General features: G+C 42.5%; 1 protein-coding gene across 2 annotated transcripts in view; it reads right to left on the bottom strand.

The window, feature by feature from the left end:
- necab2 (N-terminal EF-hand calcium binding protein 2) overlaps window positions 1-16,751 on the bottom strand; it is a 135,016-nt gene that overhangs the window by 69,560 nt on the left and 48,705 nt on the right. For both annotated transcript variants that reach the window (XM_072695520.1, XM_072695519.1), the window contains exons 3-5: window positions 12,830-12,938; window positions 7,786-7,811; window positions 4,927-5,024 (exon numbers count right to left, since the gene is read on the bottom strand). In XM_072695520.1, the coding sequence (XP_072551621.1) occupies window positions 4,927-5,024; window positions 7,786-7,811; window positions 12,830-12,938 (233 nt within the window). The remainder of the gene's footprint in view (window positions 1-4,926; window positions 5,025-7,785; window positions 7,812-12,829; window positions 12,939-16,751) is intronic.

Below are 16,751 nucleotides of genomic sequence, written 5' to 3'. Positions count from 1 at the left end.
ACTTCTCTAAAGTTTTTGCACATCTGTGTCAGCAATGAGTGCAGCTTAAAGAAGCTGAAGAGATTCATTAGAAGGGGTGTCCACAAACATCTGACCATATTGTGTGTTTCTCATTTCTTTGCGTGCTAGAGATGTATTTGTTTCTCCTTTAAGTCCTCAAATCTTAATAGTTGAGGTTGTGCTGGTTCTTCTGTTGTGGATCTCTACTGCATCAGGATGTTTGCTATGGCAACAATATTTACACTTTTTTTATGTGGCAACTTTTAGTTCTCTTCCAAAAGTTTCATTTTTGGGGGTGATGTTGGGTCTTTATTATTGAGGTAACACTGAAAGCTGGACATTAAAAATCAAGTTGGGATATAAAGCTTTCCATATGTCACAAGAATAGTATCATGCAGTTGACTGTGACAGGCTTATCCTGTATGTGTCAATATTTTGAGTAAAAACTAAACAGCTTCCTCAGATAGGGATTATGGTTTGAAGATGTGAGGGCCACAATATTCCAAATGAGTTGGCACTGCTCTCCCGTTTCCCCCTGCAGGCCTGTGCTGCAAAGGCCTCACTGCATTAGAGGAATCTACACAAAGGGGTCGTGCACCACTGCTCATCCTAAATACTTCTAAACATCATATAACTTCTAGGTGTTCAACTAGCTTGCTTTGTTTTGTTGCTGTTCTTTGGTGCAATGTGACTTGCAGGAACCGAGAAGACAGTCTGTGTTTTTCTTTTCTGATGGAGATGAGCTGGATCAGATGACTGAGTTTCTCTTGGAATAACCCACTGGTGGGTACTGAGAGAGGCATCACCTCCAGATCATATTACCTGTACTCGCAAGACAAAACAATCTCTATCTGATCCTGTCTATCCCTCTCTCCCTCTCTCTCCCTGTCTGTATACTGGGGCTTGACTGGTATAAAAATACGGTGGCTTATACCTACACTGATTTTAATATATACATAATAATACAATAGATATTTCGATAACCAATAATATTGGCTGATATCATTTAACACATTTAAATGTTCAATGTACTATAATAGCTTATATAATAGCAGTTAAAGAGTCCGTTACTGACTTAAATGACTGAAGTTATCAAAATGTGAACAGTCCAATTTGATCATCAGCCTAAAATGGAAAGGAGCCTAGAACGAAAAACTGCAGGTACAGTTTGGTACATGAAGGAGACATTCCACCATCCAACATGGCTGCACTAGTGTAACAGAGCTGTACAACGGGTCAATTCCAAAACCCCAAACACCCATTCTATTAATGCCCCAAAAACATGAATACACTCAGCCCAGTAGTGGACATCTTTTGAGGCTACTTTGCGATGACTACTTTGGGAGAAGTAAAAAGGCAAACAGCTGAGCTGAGACGAGGGCTGCGTTACCTGCACGTGACGACTGAATGGGAGCCAGCCAGGTCCTACCTGTGTGCTAGGCTAAAAGCTAACTCTACCAGAACTTTACTATCTCTACAGATTGAGGCTGCTGACGGGCGGTGGTAGCTCAGTGGTTAGAGCACTGGGCTATTAATGACAGGGTTGTGGGTTTGATACCCAAGCTTGGCAAGCTGCCACTGGTGGGCCATTGAGCAATACCCCTCACCTGCTTCTTGGGTGCTGCTGCTCCAGGCACATGTGCTCTCTGTCACTGTGTGTGTTTCATCACTAGTGTGTGGTATTACCTGTTTGTTTCCCCCCCCAATACCAGTATTAAGCAAATGTAAATGATATGAACCATCAATTGTACCTAAAAGCAGAATACTGTTGCAGACCTACTTTTTAAGAGACTTTTTTGTTTCAACATGTTATAACCGAACCCTTTTTTAAATGTTGGTATTTTAACAGTGATGGTGCTCAAATTCACCAGGGACGTCACTGTTGGCTGATATTACTGGCTGATATATCGGCCAAGCCCTCTTGCACACTTATTTCTTAGCATTGGAAAGTGTTCCTCAAACATCTTCAAAGCTGAAATTTGTACATGGGGAAATATGCAGACAGCGGAGGAGAGGAATTTGTTATTTTTTTCCCCCCTCTGGCTTCCTTTGGCGAGCTTCTACTCTTTCTCTGGAGGAAAACATCAGAACCGAACAGCGACGTCTTTGCAGGAGATGAAGAAGGAACAAGCACAGCTGCGGCTGGCGAAAATGACAGGCAGGCGACAGTGAGCGAGCGAGCGAGGAGAGAGAACGGGAGAAACGGAGAGTAGTGCAGGAAATGAGAGAAGCGCCCTAAACAGGGGGGAAATAATAGCTTTCCTAAATCATTGAAGTTGTGCTTGTTTGTAGTCGTTTAAGTCGCAGTTAAACAGAAGCGTTTTTTCATCAGAGTGGCCGCGTGCCGGGTCCCAGAGGCCACTGCAGCAGAGCCTGCGCTGCCGATGAGCAAACACACACAGTCACACACTCGCACAACACTCTAAATGGGTTTTAAATATTTAAAGGGTAAACTCAGTTTGTATTGGGATGGATATTTTTCCGCCCTGGAGCTCTGTGGTCTTTAAGAAGCTGTAACCTGCAGTAATAATGTGCAGCTCCACATGATCTATCACTCAAACAGCACACACTGCTGAGAGAGAGAGAGCGAGAGAGAGAGTGTGTGAGTAGGGAGGGAGAGTAAGAGACACTGTGAGAAAGACTGGAGTATGTGAGAAAGAAAGAGAACGCAGGAGTAAGAGTGACGGAAAGAGTTAAGAACTCATAAGAAAGAGAAGGATGGAGTGAGGTTCAGAAGAGGGAGTATGAGAGTAATCACACTTTAGGACATTCACAAAATAGACACTCCAGGTCAGCTGTAAAACAATCTGATCATGATTATTGCGCTGTATAGAAATGAGGTATAAACCCATGGGACATACTAGAAAGGACAAGCATCCCACAGTGTCCCTGCATGCTAAATTCTGCAGGAATTATATGAACAAAAGTGCATTCTATTAATGATCTGCTAAGAGTTAGTTCTTGTTCTGTAACTTCTGCACCGCTTAAGGTGGAATAGGAAATTCTAGCATTTGAGGGATGCGCTGTATGTTGTGGGAAGACTAATTATTAGACAGATTTGATGAATCAGTAGAATTGTGTGGACTCAACAGATACAGAGATATAGAGAGAACAGTGTGTGAGAGAGTTAAAGTGTCAGAGAGACAAATAAATATAGAGTTTAGGAGAATGTCAGAGAGAGAGAGAGAGCGAGAGAGAGACAGTATTAGTGTGTCAGAGAGAGAGAGAGAGAGTCTGATACATACAGAGTAGGAGAGTGTCAGAGTCAGAGAGAGAGTAATACAGAAAGAGAGAGTCAAAGAGAGTAATAGAGAGAGTCAGAGGGTGAAAAATTGAGAGAGAGAGAGAGAGAGAGAGCGAGAGATAGTCAGAGGGAGAAAGCTTGAAATAAAGAGTAAGAGAGACCATTTCATGACCATTTCACCTACTACACACTGAAAAAAGTTAGTTTTGACTACCCTAAGTAGTCATTAGATATATTTATTAGATATATTTATATTATGCATGTTAAAAAATTTCATATTTATTAGTTTGAACTGTTCTTCTCAACTCTCAAACCTCTAACTCAAGCTTTGGCAATACAAATGTAGCACTATTTCCCATGCCAGTAAAGCACGCTGACATGAACTGAACTGAGGAGAGTGGCAGAGAGAGTCAGGAAGATAGTCAGAGAGAGAGAGAGAGAGAGGGGGGGGGGGGGGAGTGTCATAGCCCTGTGCACATCTGGTATTAGCATGTGTCTTGGGTGAACGATAGTCAAAACACATAGCATTTAACATGCGTCTCCTGTGACACCATTTCCGCTGGAGGAGGAGCATGATGCACATTAATAAACCAATTTAATAAGATCTTAACACCAGCCATGAGTATCTGCTTTATCCATGCAGGTAGTTTGTTACTGTAGCGTGCTCAGTTAACTTGTGAACACTGGACAGTATAGTCTCACAATTTTTGTCTGGAGCAGTGATGCGGTTGATGCGGGCGGTGCTTTCCTGTCAAGGACATCTCGAGGTGCTTTAGTGTTCACACTACAAGAATAATGTGGTCATATGCATCTCTGAGCACCTCCGAATGTGGTCCGGATTACAACATGTCCTTGAGATGCACTGTACCCTGATTAACACCTGTAGTTTGTGCTGCTCATTAATGATCAGACGCATGTTGATGCCAGGTGTGAACAAAGCCATAGAGACTGAGATAGAGAAAGAGAGAAATTGTCAGAGATAGAGAGAGAGGGCGCACGTTAGAGCAAGAGAGTCAGCGCGCGAGAGAGAAAGTCAGAGAGGGGCGAAGTGGAGTGAAATCAAAGGGGAGTGTTAAAGGGAAACAGAAGCAAAGTAATGTGTTCAGTAAATCCAATTCTCTCCACCTCTGTAGAGAAGTGTGGTAGTGTGCGCCGCTGTCAGACTGAGCTCTAATCAGCCGCAAATACCACAAAGAATTCACATTTCAAATGAACGGTTATATTTAGCAGAGCACCAGATAGCAACTGCTGTATTAACATGCTTATATGCCCGTACAAATGCTCACACACCTTCACACACACACACAAACCTCACTCCTGTTTCAACCCCACACTCCATACTCGCCACTCGTTTACCTTAGACTATTACAAATACTTCTGTCCTCTGAGACTTCAATTAGCACGGGCTTATCAGAGGCCGACTCCTGTCTGGGCAGCAGATTCTCGTATCGGACACCAGCGCACTCCCTGGGGCGTCAACTAAACGTGTTGGCTTTCATTATGGAACAAAAGACAGAGGAGCACAAAACACAGAACCTTAAAGAATATTGATCTCTAGAGATTTCAGTGAAGGCCGCGGTGAAGAAGTGCACACACTGCTGTAAATGTGTGTGTGTGTGTGTGTGTGTGTGTGTGTGTGTGTGCGCGCACCCACATATTCAGACAGCACATGCTACACTAACCTTCTTGGTGAAGTCCATGGCTTTAAGGATTGAAAGGTTGAGTGTTTCCAGGGACGCCAGCACACCTTCATACTCCCCCATATGTTTGGCAAAGTAGTCTGGGTAATAGAGCAGGGAAGTGAAGGGAGGAGGCCATTAGATGTTTCATAGGGGACAAAACACACACACACACACACACACACACACAGTCAATGAGGCCGTGCACCCCACGGAATCATCCTCTAGCAGAACCCCTTAAACCCTAAGCGCCTTTATGTGGGTACACACATACTGTATGTCTCTTTCTTCCGTTAAAGCAATAAGCCTGTAAATAATCTGTAAATAATATATTTTTTTTCCTCAGAGTTTTGACTTCTATTATTTATATCGTGTATATAGTGGTAATTTATCTTTGCTTTGCATCTGAGTGTCTTGCTATCCCTTTGCTGCTGTGGCACTGTGAATTTCCCCACTGTGGGACTAATAAAGGATTATCTTATCTTATCTTAAGCCACTTCTTGCCTGAGACCATGCACTACAGTGATGGTTAAAGGGGAAACAGTTTGGGGGAAAAAAACAATTATGGTATCTGACCGTGCTTCTTTGGCAGATGTTAGGCTAATATTGCTAACAAACACTAGACTTGGACTGTCGTCAATCTCCATAAATATATGAACAAACTCTTAATTTGTGTGCTTTAAAAAACTACTGAAAATGTATGTAAACAATTTAGTAAAACAGCACGGACAGACCTTATGTAAACCTTCAAACTTAAATTGGAGGGTTAATCAAATTTGCTCTGTAGAGAAGTCTGATAAAAGATGGAAGTAAATCCAGGCTTCAGGTGACACTTCAAGTTCTACCGTTCCCTGCGAGCGACATGCCACCAAATCCATGTAGAACAGTGGTTCTCAGTCCTGGACCTGAAGCTCTACTCAAACACATCCAATTCACCTGAAAAAGGGCTTGTTATATAGTACCAGGACCAGGATTTAGAAGCACTGATGTAGAAAATACACTCCTGCCATGCATTTCGCTCACAAGCCACAACTGGTTAAAAACTAAAGTATCACGGAAACATTCAGCTTTAGTGGAGAGAGTGTTGTGCACTGCTTCTGTGAGCCACGGGCTCACTGCTACTGATGGCTTTAATGTGAAGGTTGAATTCTATTGTACTGCTGAGCAATGCCTATAAAGTGTGTTTCTAATACTAATTCGGGGGAAAAAATAAATGATTGACAGCATTGGTTTAAAGAGAAATATGAATCTATAGCTTATTCACAGTATTGTAAAATGAGTGTGTGTAGCAGTTCAGCGTACTGCTACACACATAAATCGTACTGAATTTTGAAGCATTTCACTGGCAGTCGAATAATCAGGTCTGTCAGTCTGAATCATACTCAATGTTAAACACACTGTAAAATAGTAATTTGAAGAGAAAACAGAAAACAAATGTCCACATTATGTACATACTATGAATGAACTGTAGAATTACTCAGAGCAGTACCTTTTTTAAACCTTAAGGTACAATGGATAATAAAACGCAAAGATTGTTATGGGCAGACACTCAACAGTAAAGTACACGCCTGAAAAAAAAGTAGTTTGAGGGCCCCAGAGTGTTCAAGCGGACTAATACGCTGCCACCAGGATGGTTCGAATCCCAGGTCACGCTGCCTGCCATAAGCAGCTGGAACCTGAGAGAGCAGTGCTCTCCCCGGGTTTCGTAGATGGCTCTCTCTTCCCACATCACATCAGTGTGCATCAGACATGTTGGAGAAGGCATGTGTCAGTCCTGGGTTAAGTAACTGTGTAATAGGGTTGCTATTGAATGGGTTGGGTAACTGGGTAATAGGGGTACTACTGAGTGGGTTAGGTAATTGGGTAATAGGTGTAATACTGAGAGGGTTAGGTAATTGGGTAATAGGGTTGCTATTGAATGGGTTGGGTAACTGGGTAATATGGGTACTACTGAGTGGGTTGGGTAATTGGGTAATCGGGGTATTATTACCCAATAAAAAGTACTATCAAGTGAGTTGGGTAATTAGGTAATGGGCTGCTATCGAGTGGGTTGGGTATTTGGGTAACCAGGGTACTATTGAATGGGTTGGGTATTTGGGTAACCGGGGTATATTACAAAATTAGAACCCAAGAAAAAGTACTATCGAGTTGGGTAATTGGGTAATGGGGTACTTTCAAGTGGGTTGGGTAATTGGGTGATAGGGGTATTATCAGCCAATTAGTCCCCAACAAGAACTACTACTATGTACTATGAAGCGAGTTGGGTAACATGGTAATCTGGTGCTATTGAGTGGATTGGCTAACCGGGTAATGGGTAGGGTAATTGGATACCTAAAATTGGATCAAAATTAAAATAAATAAATAAAACGAATCTGACGTTGACTTTTTGTTGAGATTTTTCTTGTGAACAAATTTAAATAAGAGGCCCATTGTTCTTTATGGAACCAAAAGGGGTTTCCTTCTATGGCATTGCCCAAAGAACCATTTGAAATCCTCTATTTTTAAGAGTGTACTCTGATTGGTGACAACCCTATTAACATGCATAATCCCTTTCAAGAGTTCAAGAGGTTACCTCAATAGCGCCTGCAAACTCACTTTTCCACAGTTTCCCACTGCTAATCTTACCAACCCCAGATACGCCAACTAAGCTGCGAATGTGTTTTTATCAGCCATTATTGTGAGATGATAAACATCTGCATGACTTTATACTGCTGTCAGTCTCATACGCGAGAGAATAGGACGGGCCTGGAAGCAATAATGATGAAATTCGTCACCATATTCATGCAATAATCTCTACATCTGCATGCACACAAACACAAAATGCACGCACAGTCTCACACACACGCTTCGTGTGATACTCACCACATAGTTCCTTGGTGTCAACATTACTAACACATCACAGGAAAAGGGGGCAGCGTATGGAAGGATAGAGAAGGGGAGGAAGGAGGAGAGAAGGAATAAGAAACAGGGAAAAATTCAAACATGCAGATCCATCACATCACCTTCTTTATCATGAGGATAAAGACCCTGAATTAATTCCGGTAGTTACACACACACGCAAACACACACATACACACACAAGCAACTTCATGGATTCTTTAATGCATTCCCACTGACTGCGGAAATGTGCTCTGGGCAGAAAGAGTGATCACACTTCATTAACATGTCCAAGCGCTACACAGTAGAGAAACCCCAGTCTGTAAAGTGAATTGATGAGAGGGGAGAAATGCACAAAAGTCTCCGCAGTCAGCTTAGTGCACACGGTCAATAAAACAGTCTGCTGCTGAAGAGCAGTGGGTTACTATGTAAATCAGAGCACTTCAGACTAATCAATTACCTGCTTAAAGAACGACACAGGAAAAGTATGTCAGTGGTGACGGAGGTGATGGATGATATATATATAGTGCAGGAACTGTCATGCATAAAGTGTGGTACAGTAAACTACCTTGGTATATGTGAATGTAGAAGACTGTATCCTAAAAGGTTTGAGAATTTGGGAATGTGAGAATTTACCTGGAGCACAGTATTTTGACAGTGTAGGTGAACAGTGTAGGTCTTAAGTGTGACATTCTCTGTGATGTTCCACATGACAAGGCTCTTTATTAGGACACTCCACGAAAACCTTACTTTTTTAACATATTTAATCAGATGGACATCCAATGAGGAAAAAGTTGGAACACCCCTACAATATTTACTACCTTTAATGGCAAAAAATTTGAATCAGGTACAGGTGCAGATGATGAGAACATGGTTAAAGAGGATTTTGGAGGAGTCTGTCTTATTTAAAGACATGTAGTCTTGTTTGCTCTTGATTCAGTGAGTGGTATCACCATATGCCAGATGCAGAGAGCTCTCTGAGGCCCTCAGAAAGAAGGTTTGGGATGCAGATTAGTGTGAGTAAGTACAGCATCAACCATCAGAAGGTTTGCTTTTCATGGCAGGTGTACAAGAAGGAAATCCCTTGCTGTTAAAAAGCCCCCTAAAAACATAAGATTCATCTGTCCAAAGCACATTGTTCCAGAAGTGTTATCCAGGTGTTATCTGGTTTTTCTTGATGTTACCGTCAGTTCTTGTTTGGTGGATTTTTACCCATTCTTCTTTGCAAAAGTCTTCTAGTTCTTTGAAATTCTTGGGCACAGATTTTTTTTTAATTCGAGGGAACAGTGGGCACCTTTTGAGGTAGTCCACTGTGGACTTTAAGGTGTAGTGATCTGAATTTTAGCATGTAGGGGAATAGGGCACACCTAGACTATTTATAAAGCTTTGACATTTGCATCACCTGACCTTTCCTGATGATGGCTGTGAACAAGCCATAGCCCTAGCAGTTTAAGAGCTTGGTGAACGTTACCTGAGATATCAAATATCTCAGGTTGGCCAAACTTTTACACAGTACTTTTTTCATTTAACAAAAAACAAAACAAAACAAAACAGGGCAAGTTTCACAAGTAAGTTCTGGTTATCTGTAATGGTCCAGCCAGGTCTTTTAGCACCAGTGCTGCTGGTGTTTTAAGGATGCGCTTTATGTTGTGGGAAGACTAATTGTTGGACAGATTTGTTGAAACCGTAGACTTCCGGCTGACTGTGTAATGTTCAAAGCCAAACGTTGAATCCCACATATGGGACTGTTCTTGCGAAAGGGTTAAATACTGCCTTCCGTAACAGTTGTCCATTTATTTCACTTAGAACATTCTGAACCATACCAAAATAATCATAAGGAACTTAATGGTGTTGGAATGCGAGATTTCATGGTTCACTGAAAAAGTGAAAAAGTTTAAATAATCACTATGGAATTAAATTGTTGTAAAGTCAGAGCTCACCACACTTACAACCCAAAGTGGGTGGAAGTAATGCTGTACTGAAATAAGGAGTGGCAGATCCCTTTTATTTTAATGAAAGGCCCTAAGAAATGACTGACGTGAGTATTTCAGCATTTGGCTTTAGAAGAAGTCATGCATTTCCAGAATTGCCTTTTGAAGCTCAGGACGTCATGGACATGCTAATTTGCTGCTGTGCCCTCCTGCTTCAAACGTGTGTGGCCATCACATAATGAGCTTGATGTGGTAAACAGTATGTCTGAGGACCTGGCAGGACAAAAGAGGTTGAAGGACTGAGTGGGAGAAAAAGAAAGAGAGAGAGGAGGAGGTGAGAGAGAGATCATGAAAAGAGCACAGCTAATGAAGACTTTAGAGAACAGTAATTCACCTGCTCTGTCTCCTGTCCGTTCTGATACTCTTTTATGTCTGCCTGTTTCTCTCTTTCTCTTTCTCCTTCACCCTCTCTCCACCTTCTTTTTGATCTTGAGCTACTTTCTTCTTCTTTCTTTTAAAGAAAGGTGTCATCATCGGAAAGGAGCAAAGGATGCCTCCTCCACCACCACACAAGAGAAGAGCATCAGAAAAGAAATGACATTTGCAGTTGGCAGATGGAGACTGACAGTGACCCAGGCTAATGAACTTGTGCACCTTTCTTTTCTGAGGAACCTGGTGGCCATCTCTTTTTCTCCACAGCTCTTGAAGTTCACCTCTCGCCTGACAAGCAGTCAATGGACTGTGGAGTGTGTGGATTATTGGCTTTGTTCTTCTGTGAAGGACTGGAGAAACAGTTCCAGGCCATGTCCCTATTCTTTACCATTGTGTCCTCTCCTACTCATCATTGACTAAAAATACAGCATTACTTTACTTGGATGGTCCATTGTAGATGTACATGCTCCCCTGGCATTTAACAGAATATCTATTTGTCAAGTTATCCAGGTCCTGCAGAAGCAAAGCAACCCCTTACTCTAACCACCACCATGTTTGCCTGTTGGTATGTTCTTACAGTGAAATACAGTGTTAGCTTTACACTGGATGTGACAGGACACATGTGTTCCAGAAAGTTCCACTGTTGACTCCTCAGTCCCCAGAATATTGTCCCAAATGTATTGGGGGACAAGTGTAGGAGATGAGGCCTTGTATTCTTTTTGGTCAGTAGTGTCTTGCAACTCTCCCATGGATTCCCTTTGTGCCCAGTGTCTTTCTTATTGTGGAATCATGTACATTGACCCTAACTGAGACAAGTGAGGCCTGAAATGCTCTTTTATGGATATTTCAAAGGGGCGTGAATGTTCAAGGCGTCACAGTTTCGAGCCTCACGTCCCTTAGCCTGTATACAACACTGCTGCTTAATCATCAAATACAGCAGTTACACTGTGCTGCTATTAACAGCTGCTGCCAATGTCACTGTGCTGCTGCTGAAACTGATGCTAAAAGTGGTCAAGAGTGGTCAGAGAACCAAGTGATCAGGCTTTTCTTTCAATCTTATCCCTTTCAATCTTGACAAAGAAAAAGATTTATGTTTGTCTGGGTTCTCCTGACCTCCTGGATGATCTGTCGATGCACTTTTTGAAAATTTCGTAAGCTGGCCACTCTTGGGAAGGTTCACCACAGTTCCAAGTTTTCTCCAATTTTGGATAATGGCTCTGACTGTGGTTCACTGGAGTCCCAGAGCCTTATAATCTTTTCCAGACTGGTAGATTTCAATGATGTGTATTTGAATCTCTTTAGAATGTGGCATCATGGGCTGCTTTTTGAGACCTTCTAGTCCGCTTCACATCTCTAAAGATTTGATTTAACAGGTCTGGCAGTAATAATGCCTGGGTTAGGCTAGTGAATTGCCATTTAGGCCTAAACGCTGCACAGAGTGTGTGTTTATATTCAAATGAGTTGGATGATCTGAAACATTTATGTGTGTATGTGTGGTGCCTTCAAGTGTAAGTGCAAATGTTTCAGGAAACTACTACGTTGTGTTCTTATTATCTATGATGATAATAAGAAAATAGAAGGAACTCTACCCCTGAGTCTAAACCCAGTTGTAGTGAGCGCTTATGAAGTGGGTGAGATATCAATAAAGGGAGCAGAAGGTCCAGGAGACAACAGAGATGAGAAAAGATCCAGATGGGCAGAAAAACCTCAGGGTACAGGGAAAGAGGGGACAGAGAACTGAGCACTGTGCAGAAATGTCTTCATCTTTCACTGTTTGTCTCTCCCCTCCTCCTCCTTCTCCTCCTCCTCTTCTCCCTGCTTGTCAACATTGCTCTTCTTAGCCCTCCCCCACACCTCACACTGCGCTCTCTCTCTACACCTCTTTCTTTCTTCTCTCTTTTCCTTCACCTCCTCTCTCTTTCTCTGTGTGTGTGCTGGTCAGTGATGGGCTCTGGTGGTTTATTATTTAAAAATGTGAGCAGAGAGAGAGAGAGAGAGAGAGAGAGAGAGAGAGAGGGAGAGAGAGAGAGGGAGAGGAAAGCCTTTTTTACATAATTCATTCTGAAATGTGATTAAAGACAATGCACACAGTGGAGCGGCAGAGGCCTCCTGAGATACACACACACATGCATGCAGGCACGCACACACTCAGAGGCAGAGATCTGACGGCCAAAGTCCAGATATGGAACATGGCACATACATTCTGTACACACACACACAGGATGGGGAGTGAGAACAAGACACACAAGCACAGAGAGAGAGAGAAAGAGAGAGAGAGGGAGTGGAACAGAAAAGCAGAGAGAGAAGAACTGTGTAAGAGAGAGTGAGAGAGAGAGAAAGAGAGAGAGAGAGAGAGAGAGAGAGACAAGTAGAGAGTGAGAAAGAGTGAGAAAACAGAGAGAAAAGCAGAGAGAGAGAGAGAGAGAGAGAGAGTAGCACAGAAAGAGAGAGAGAGAGAGAAAGTGAGGGAGAGAGAGGTGCCGCTCTTTGAAAGCAGACAGGTGAACACCTCACAGCTTCCTCTCTCAGTCTCTCTCTCTCTCTTATTTATATTTTCACTAATTCCCTTTCTGCCTATTAACTCCTTTCATTTCCTCCTGCTGTGAGGAACACAGTTAGCTGCACTGTCAAACTGCCGTGCTGCGCTCCTCGTGCAGGACCCTCACCTGGTGTTATCAGAATCAATGGTGTGGAACAGCTTCTCCAGCTCCTCCTCATTCAGAGTCCCGTCCGAGAAGAAAGCCTGGAACTCATCCAGGGAAAGCTTTCCATCATCTGCACAGGGGGGAAGGGAGGAAGGAAGGGAGGGAGATAGAGATGAGAGAGAGAGAGGGAGAGCGTGAGTTTATGATAACTGAACATATTTAACAAGACACTATACACAAAATGGACAAAAGTATTGGGACATCTGCTCATTTTGGAGAGCTGCTGTTAGGATTGAATTGCATTCTGCGACAAGAACATTAGTGAGGTCAGGATGTTGGATGATCACCACCCCACCTTATACCAAAATATTGGATGGATCACCAGAAAACACAGCTCTGCTGCTCCACAGATTTTTAATTAATTTATTTTTTTTTCAGAGGGCTTTCTACCCCTCTGGTCTAATGGTGCCAATAGGTTCATGTTTATCTTCTCCAGAGAGTCATATTGTATTGGCAGTATTTCTCTACAAGGATTAGACAAGCTGTGTGTACAGGACTTTCATATCACAGTTATTGGACATCATTAGAGAAGACAGAACAGCTTTCTATAGCACATTCACAAACATAAAAACAACACTTTTATACAGGTCACAGATATAAATATATAGATTAATAAATAGACAGATGGTAGAAAAACAGATATTTAACCTGATATTTAATATTTAATCTATAAACAACTAAAGTATAAATATATCAATATAAAGTTAAATGTATTGCCCTGGGTATACATTTGCAGAATTGCAATGGCTCTATAAACAAGAAAGGAGAATATATGCATACTAAGGTGCTGTTAGAATGGAAACATCAGTAAACATCAGTGCAGTGAAGTGTAAGTGTTGTGGTGCATGCATGCAGGTCCCAAACATACATGCATGTGATGGACCTGAAGCGTCTTCCCGAAGGTGGCAGATTATCAAACAGGTGATGTGCATGGAGGGATGGGTTTCTGAACCCTTTCATAAGTAAGTTCTGGCTACCTGTAACGGTCAGCTCAGAGCACATTCCGCACCATTTAAGATGGAACGGACAATTTTTGCATTTTAAGGATGCGCTGTATGTTGTAGGAAGACTAATAAGTAGACAGCCTATTTGCTGTGTCACTTTCGAAGCTGAAAGTTCAGAAGTGATACTATTACTGTACTCCGTCTGCTGCATGTAAATAGACATTTCATGTAACTTGCAGGCCTGCTAGTTGTACCTGTATCACAATACACACAATACAAATAAACAATTTAGAGTTGATTGGATGAATTAATTTGAGTTTACACCATTAGGCCTCTTTCTGCAACCTGAGACAAACTAGTTTCTGAAAGCAGAGTAAATGCAATATGTCATCTTGACAGAAATGTAGACTGGGGAAGCAACTGATTTTAGGCAGCAAGCCAAAGAAGTATGAGGGAGGGAAGAGAGAGAGAGAGAGAGAGAGAGAGAGAGAGAGAGAGAGAGACAGTGTCTCCCATTTTGTATGCAGGGTGGGAGGCGCGGGGGGAAAGCAGGCATTAATTAGGCAGAGTGACCCACTTTGTGGTTCCGTTTTCCACTAAGGAGTACCTCTCACTCAGCCACCGCCTATCTCTAGTCCCACTCCACTTTCACTACTGTATCATACTGACATAAATGCGCCCACACTTTAGGCATGATGCTGTTTACAGGAGGACACTCCACTGTTCTGCAGCCCAAACCCTTGATAGTCCTTGTTGGTGCTAGCCCACGCCGACACCTTTTTCCTGGACAGATGAAGGCTGGGAGAATGCATGCTCTCAGGAACTGAAATCAAATGCTCCAACCCAGTTCTGTGAGCTTTAGCTTATTTTAGTCTGAACTGAAACTGTTTCCGCTGTCTTGTTCATAGATGAACGTCATGAAGCTGATTTCATTTCAGTAGGTTTTTTGGTCAAGCTACACAAATGTCATTTTCTATAATAGCAGTGTTGAATCCCAATAAGATACTATTCCAAAACAGGGTATGCACTGAAGCCCCTTTCCTGACGGAATACGGGCCTCATGTAGACTGTGTGGCAAGACACTTTGCAACATGGCTGTGTTGAGTAGAGAAAATGGGAAAATCAACAAGCAATTATCCACTTAAATTAAAAGCAGTTGGGCTCGACAGCGATCCATCCAAATTCCCAAAGAACCAAGGGACCATGGCCAGTGATATGTGGCCAGGAATTGCATTACCCTGACATTTATATGTACCTGGGGAAATACACTAAATAAAGCCTGAAGGCAAACAAAAGCCTCTGTGCTTGGTCGCACTTCCAGGTGGGATTTGCTGGTAAAATTGAAGTGGCGAAGACAGCAATAAATATTCTGGTTGTTATTGGACAGATTAGCAGAGATATTTGTATTGTAACAATGTTTATTTGAAAACTGTAAGCTACCTATGTATCGTTAATAACAAACACCTCCCCTCAGTAATGGTACATGTACCCTGAAATCTTGGATAGCTGCTGAGAAGACAAGGACAGCTTTGACAGTGCACAGTACATGTAAGGCAGGACTCGAGATGAGCTCACACGAACCCAAGAGCTGCTGTGCTCTCTGTAGCTCCAAAGCACTTGGAAGACCTAGATGGAAGACCACTTACAAATATTGGTCCTGTGGCTCAAAAAGATGGTAAAAGATGGCTACCCTTTACTTTTGATTCCTCAGCTGGGCAAGCCCACTATGCTACACTAATAAGAGTCCTTGGGCAAGACTCCTAGGGTCATGTTCTCTTACCTATGTTACATGACTGAAATGTAAGTCACTCTGGATAAGAGTGTCTGCCAATTGCCTTAAATGATGTTGACAAATGTGATAAGAACTCTGCGGATTTGTTCATCACAGATGCTCAGTGTAATCCTGTTGAACAGAAGACTGAGGGACAGGTGTGGATTCCAGCTGTTTCTGTGGCCAAATAGGTCAGGAAATTAGACTGTCCCTGACCGGTGTCTCTGAAGACCAGGTGAAGTACACTCTTAAAAATAAAGGAGCTTTATTTTGAATGTGAAGACCCTTCATATGATGTGAAGATTCTTTACCAATTTAAGGTTTTTTCACACTTACAGCCCCCCAGACACCCCTTCTAATAAATGTATTGAGCTACATTTAGTTACTCTAGAAGGGTAAAAAGCCCTCAGCATTGAGCTGATGGTGCTTCATCCAATACTTTTGGGATGTGTTGGGGATGAGCAGGAGTGGTGATCATATAACATTCTCACCTCACCAACGCTCATGTCGCTCAATGCAATCAAATTGCATCTTAAAGCTAGTAGAAAGTCATCCCTGGACAGTAAAGACAGGTGTGGCAACAAAAGCAAAAACTATGAATGAACATGTGTCCCAATACTTTTGTCCATACAGTGTACATGGCTAAGCCAGTAGCTAAGAGGCAAGCAAGTCAAGGATTGTATTAACAAGCTCCTGAGCAGCGATGATTGTCAGTGACTGTGGCAACCGTCAGTGTCTAGACAGAGATGACCTGGCCGCTGGGAAGACTGTGAAAATTCCCGGTGCACTTCTACATGCGGGCTGCTGAGAGAGCCGGAAAGATAAACTATAATAAAGCATTCACCCGGCACATGTGCCACATTGTTGCTGCGTTGATGGAGTCTTATATATAGTGAGTGGAGACCATCTGGGGCAAACGTCATGTGGTAGGCGAAGACTGGAGTGTGCACACCTGGACACGTAATGACCCATTGTATCCTCAGTGCATGGCCGTGAGTCGGTCACACAATGGCGACTTCCGAATGAGAAAACATAAAACAAGTGAGAATGGAAAACAGTGAAAGCAAGCGATGAAGAAAATCCACAAAAGGGGATGGAATGGAAAATACATTATATGTCCAAATGTTTGTGGACACCCCTTCTAATAAATGAATTCAGCTACTTTAGG

The sequence above is a fragment of the Salminus brasiliensis genome, chromosome 13 (assembly GCF_030463535.1).
Source record: "Salminus brasiliensis chromosome 13, fSalBra1.hap2, whole genome shotgun sequence".
Classification (NCBI taxonomy): Eukaryota; Metazoa; Chordata; class Actinopteri; order Characiformes; family Bryconidae; genus Salminus; species Salminus brasiliensis.
The sequence above is the reverse complement of the archived record's forward strand: the minus strand, read 5'-3'. Positions and strand labels throughout refer to the sequence as shown.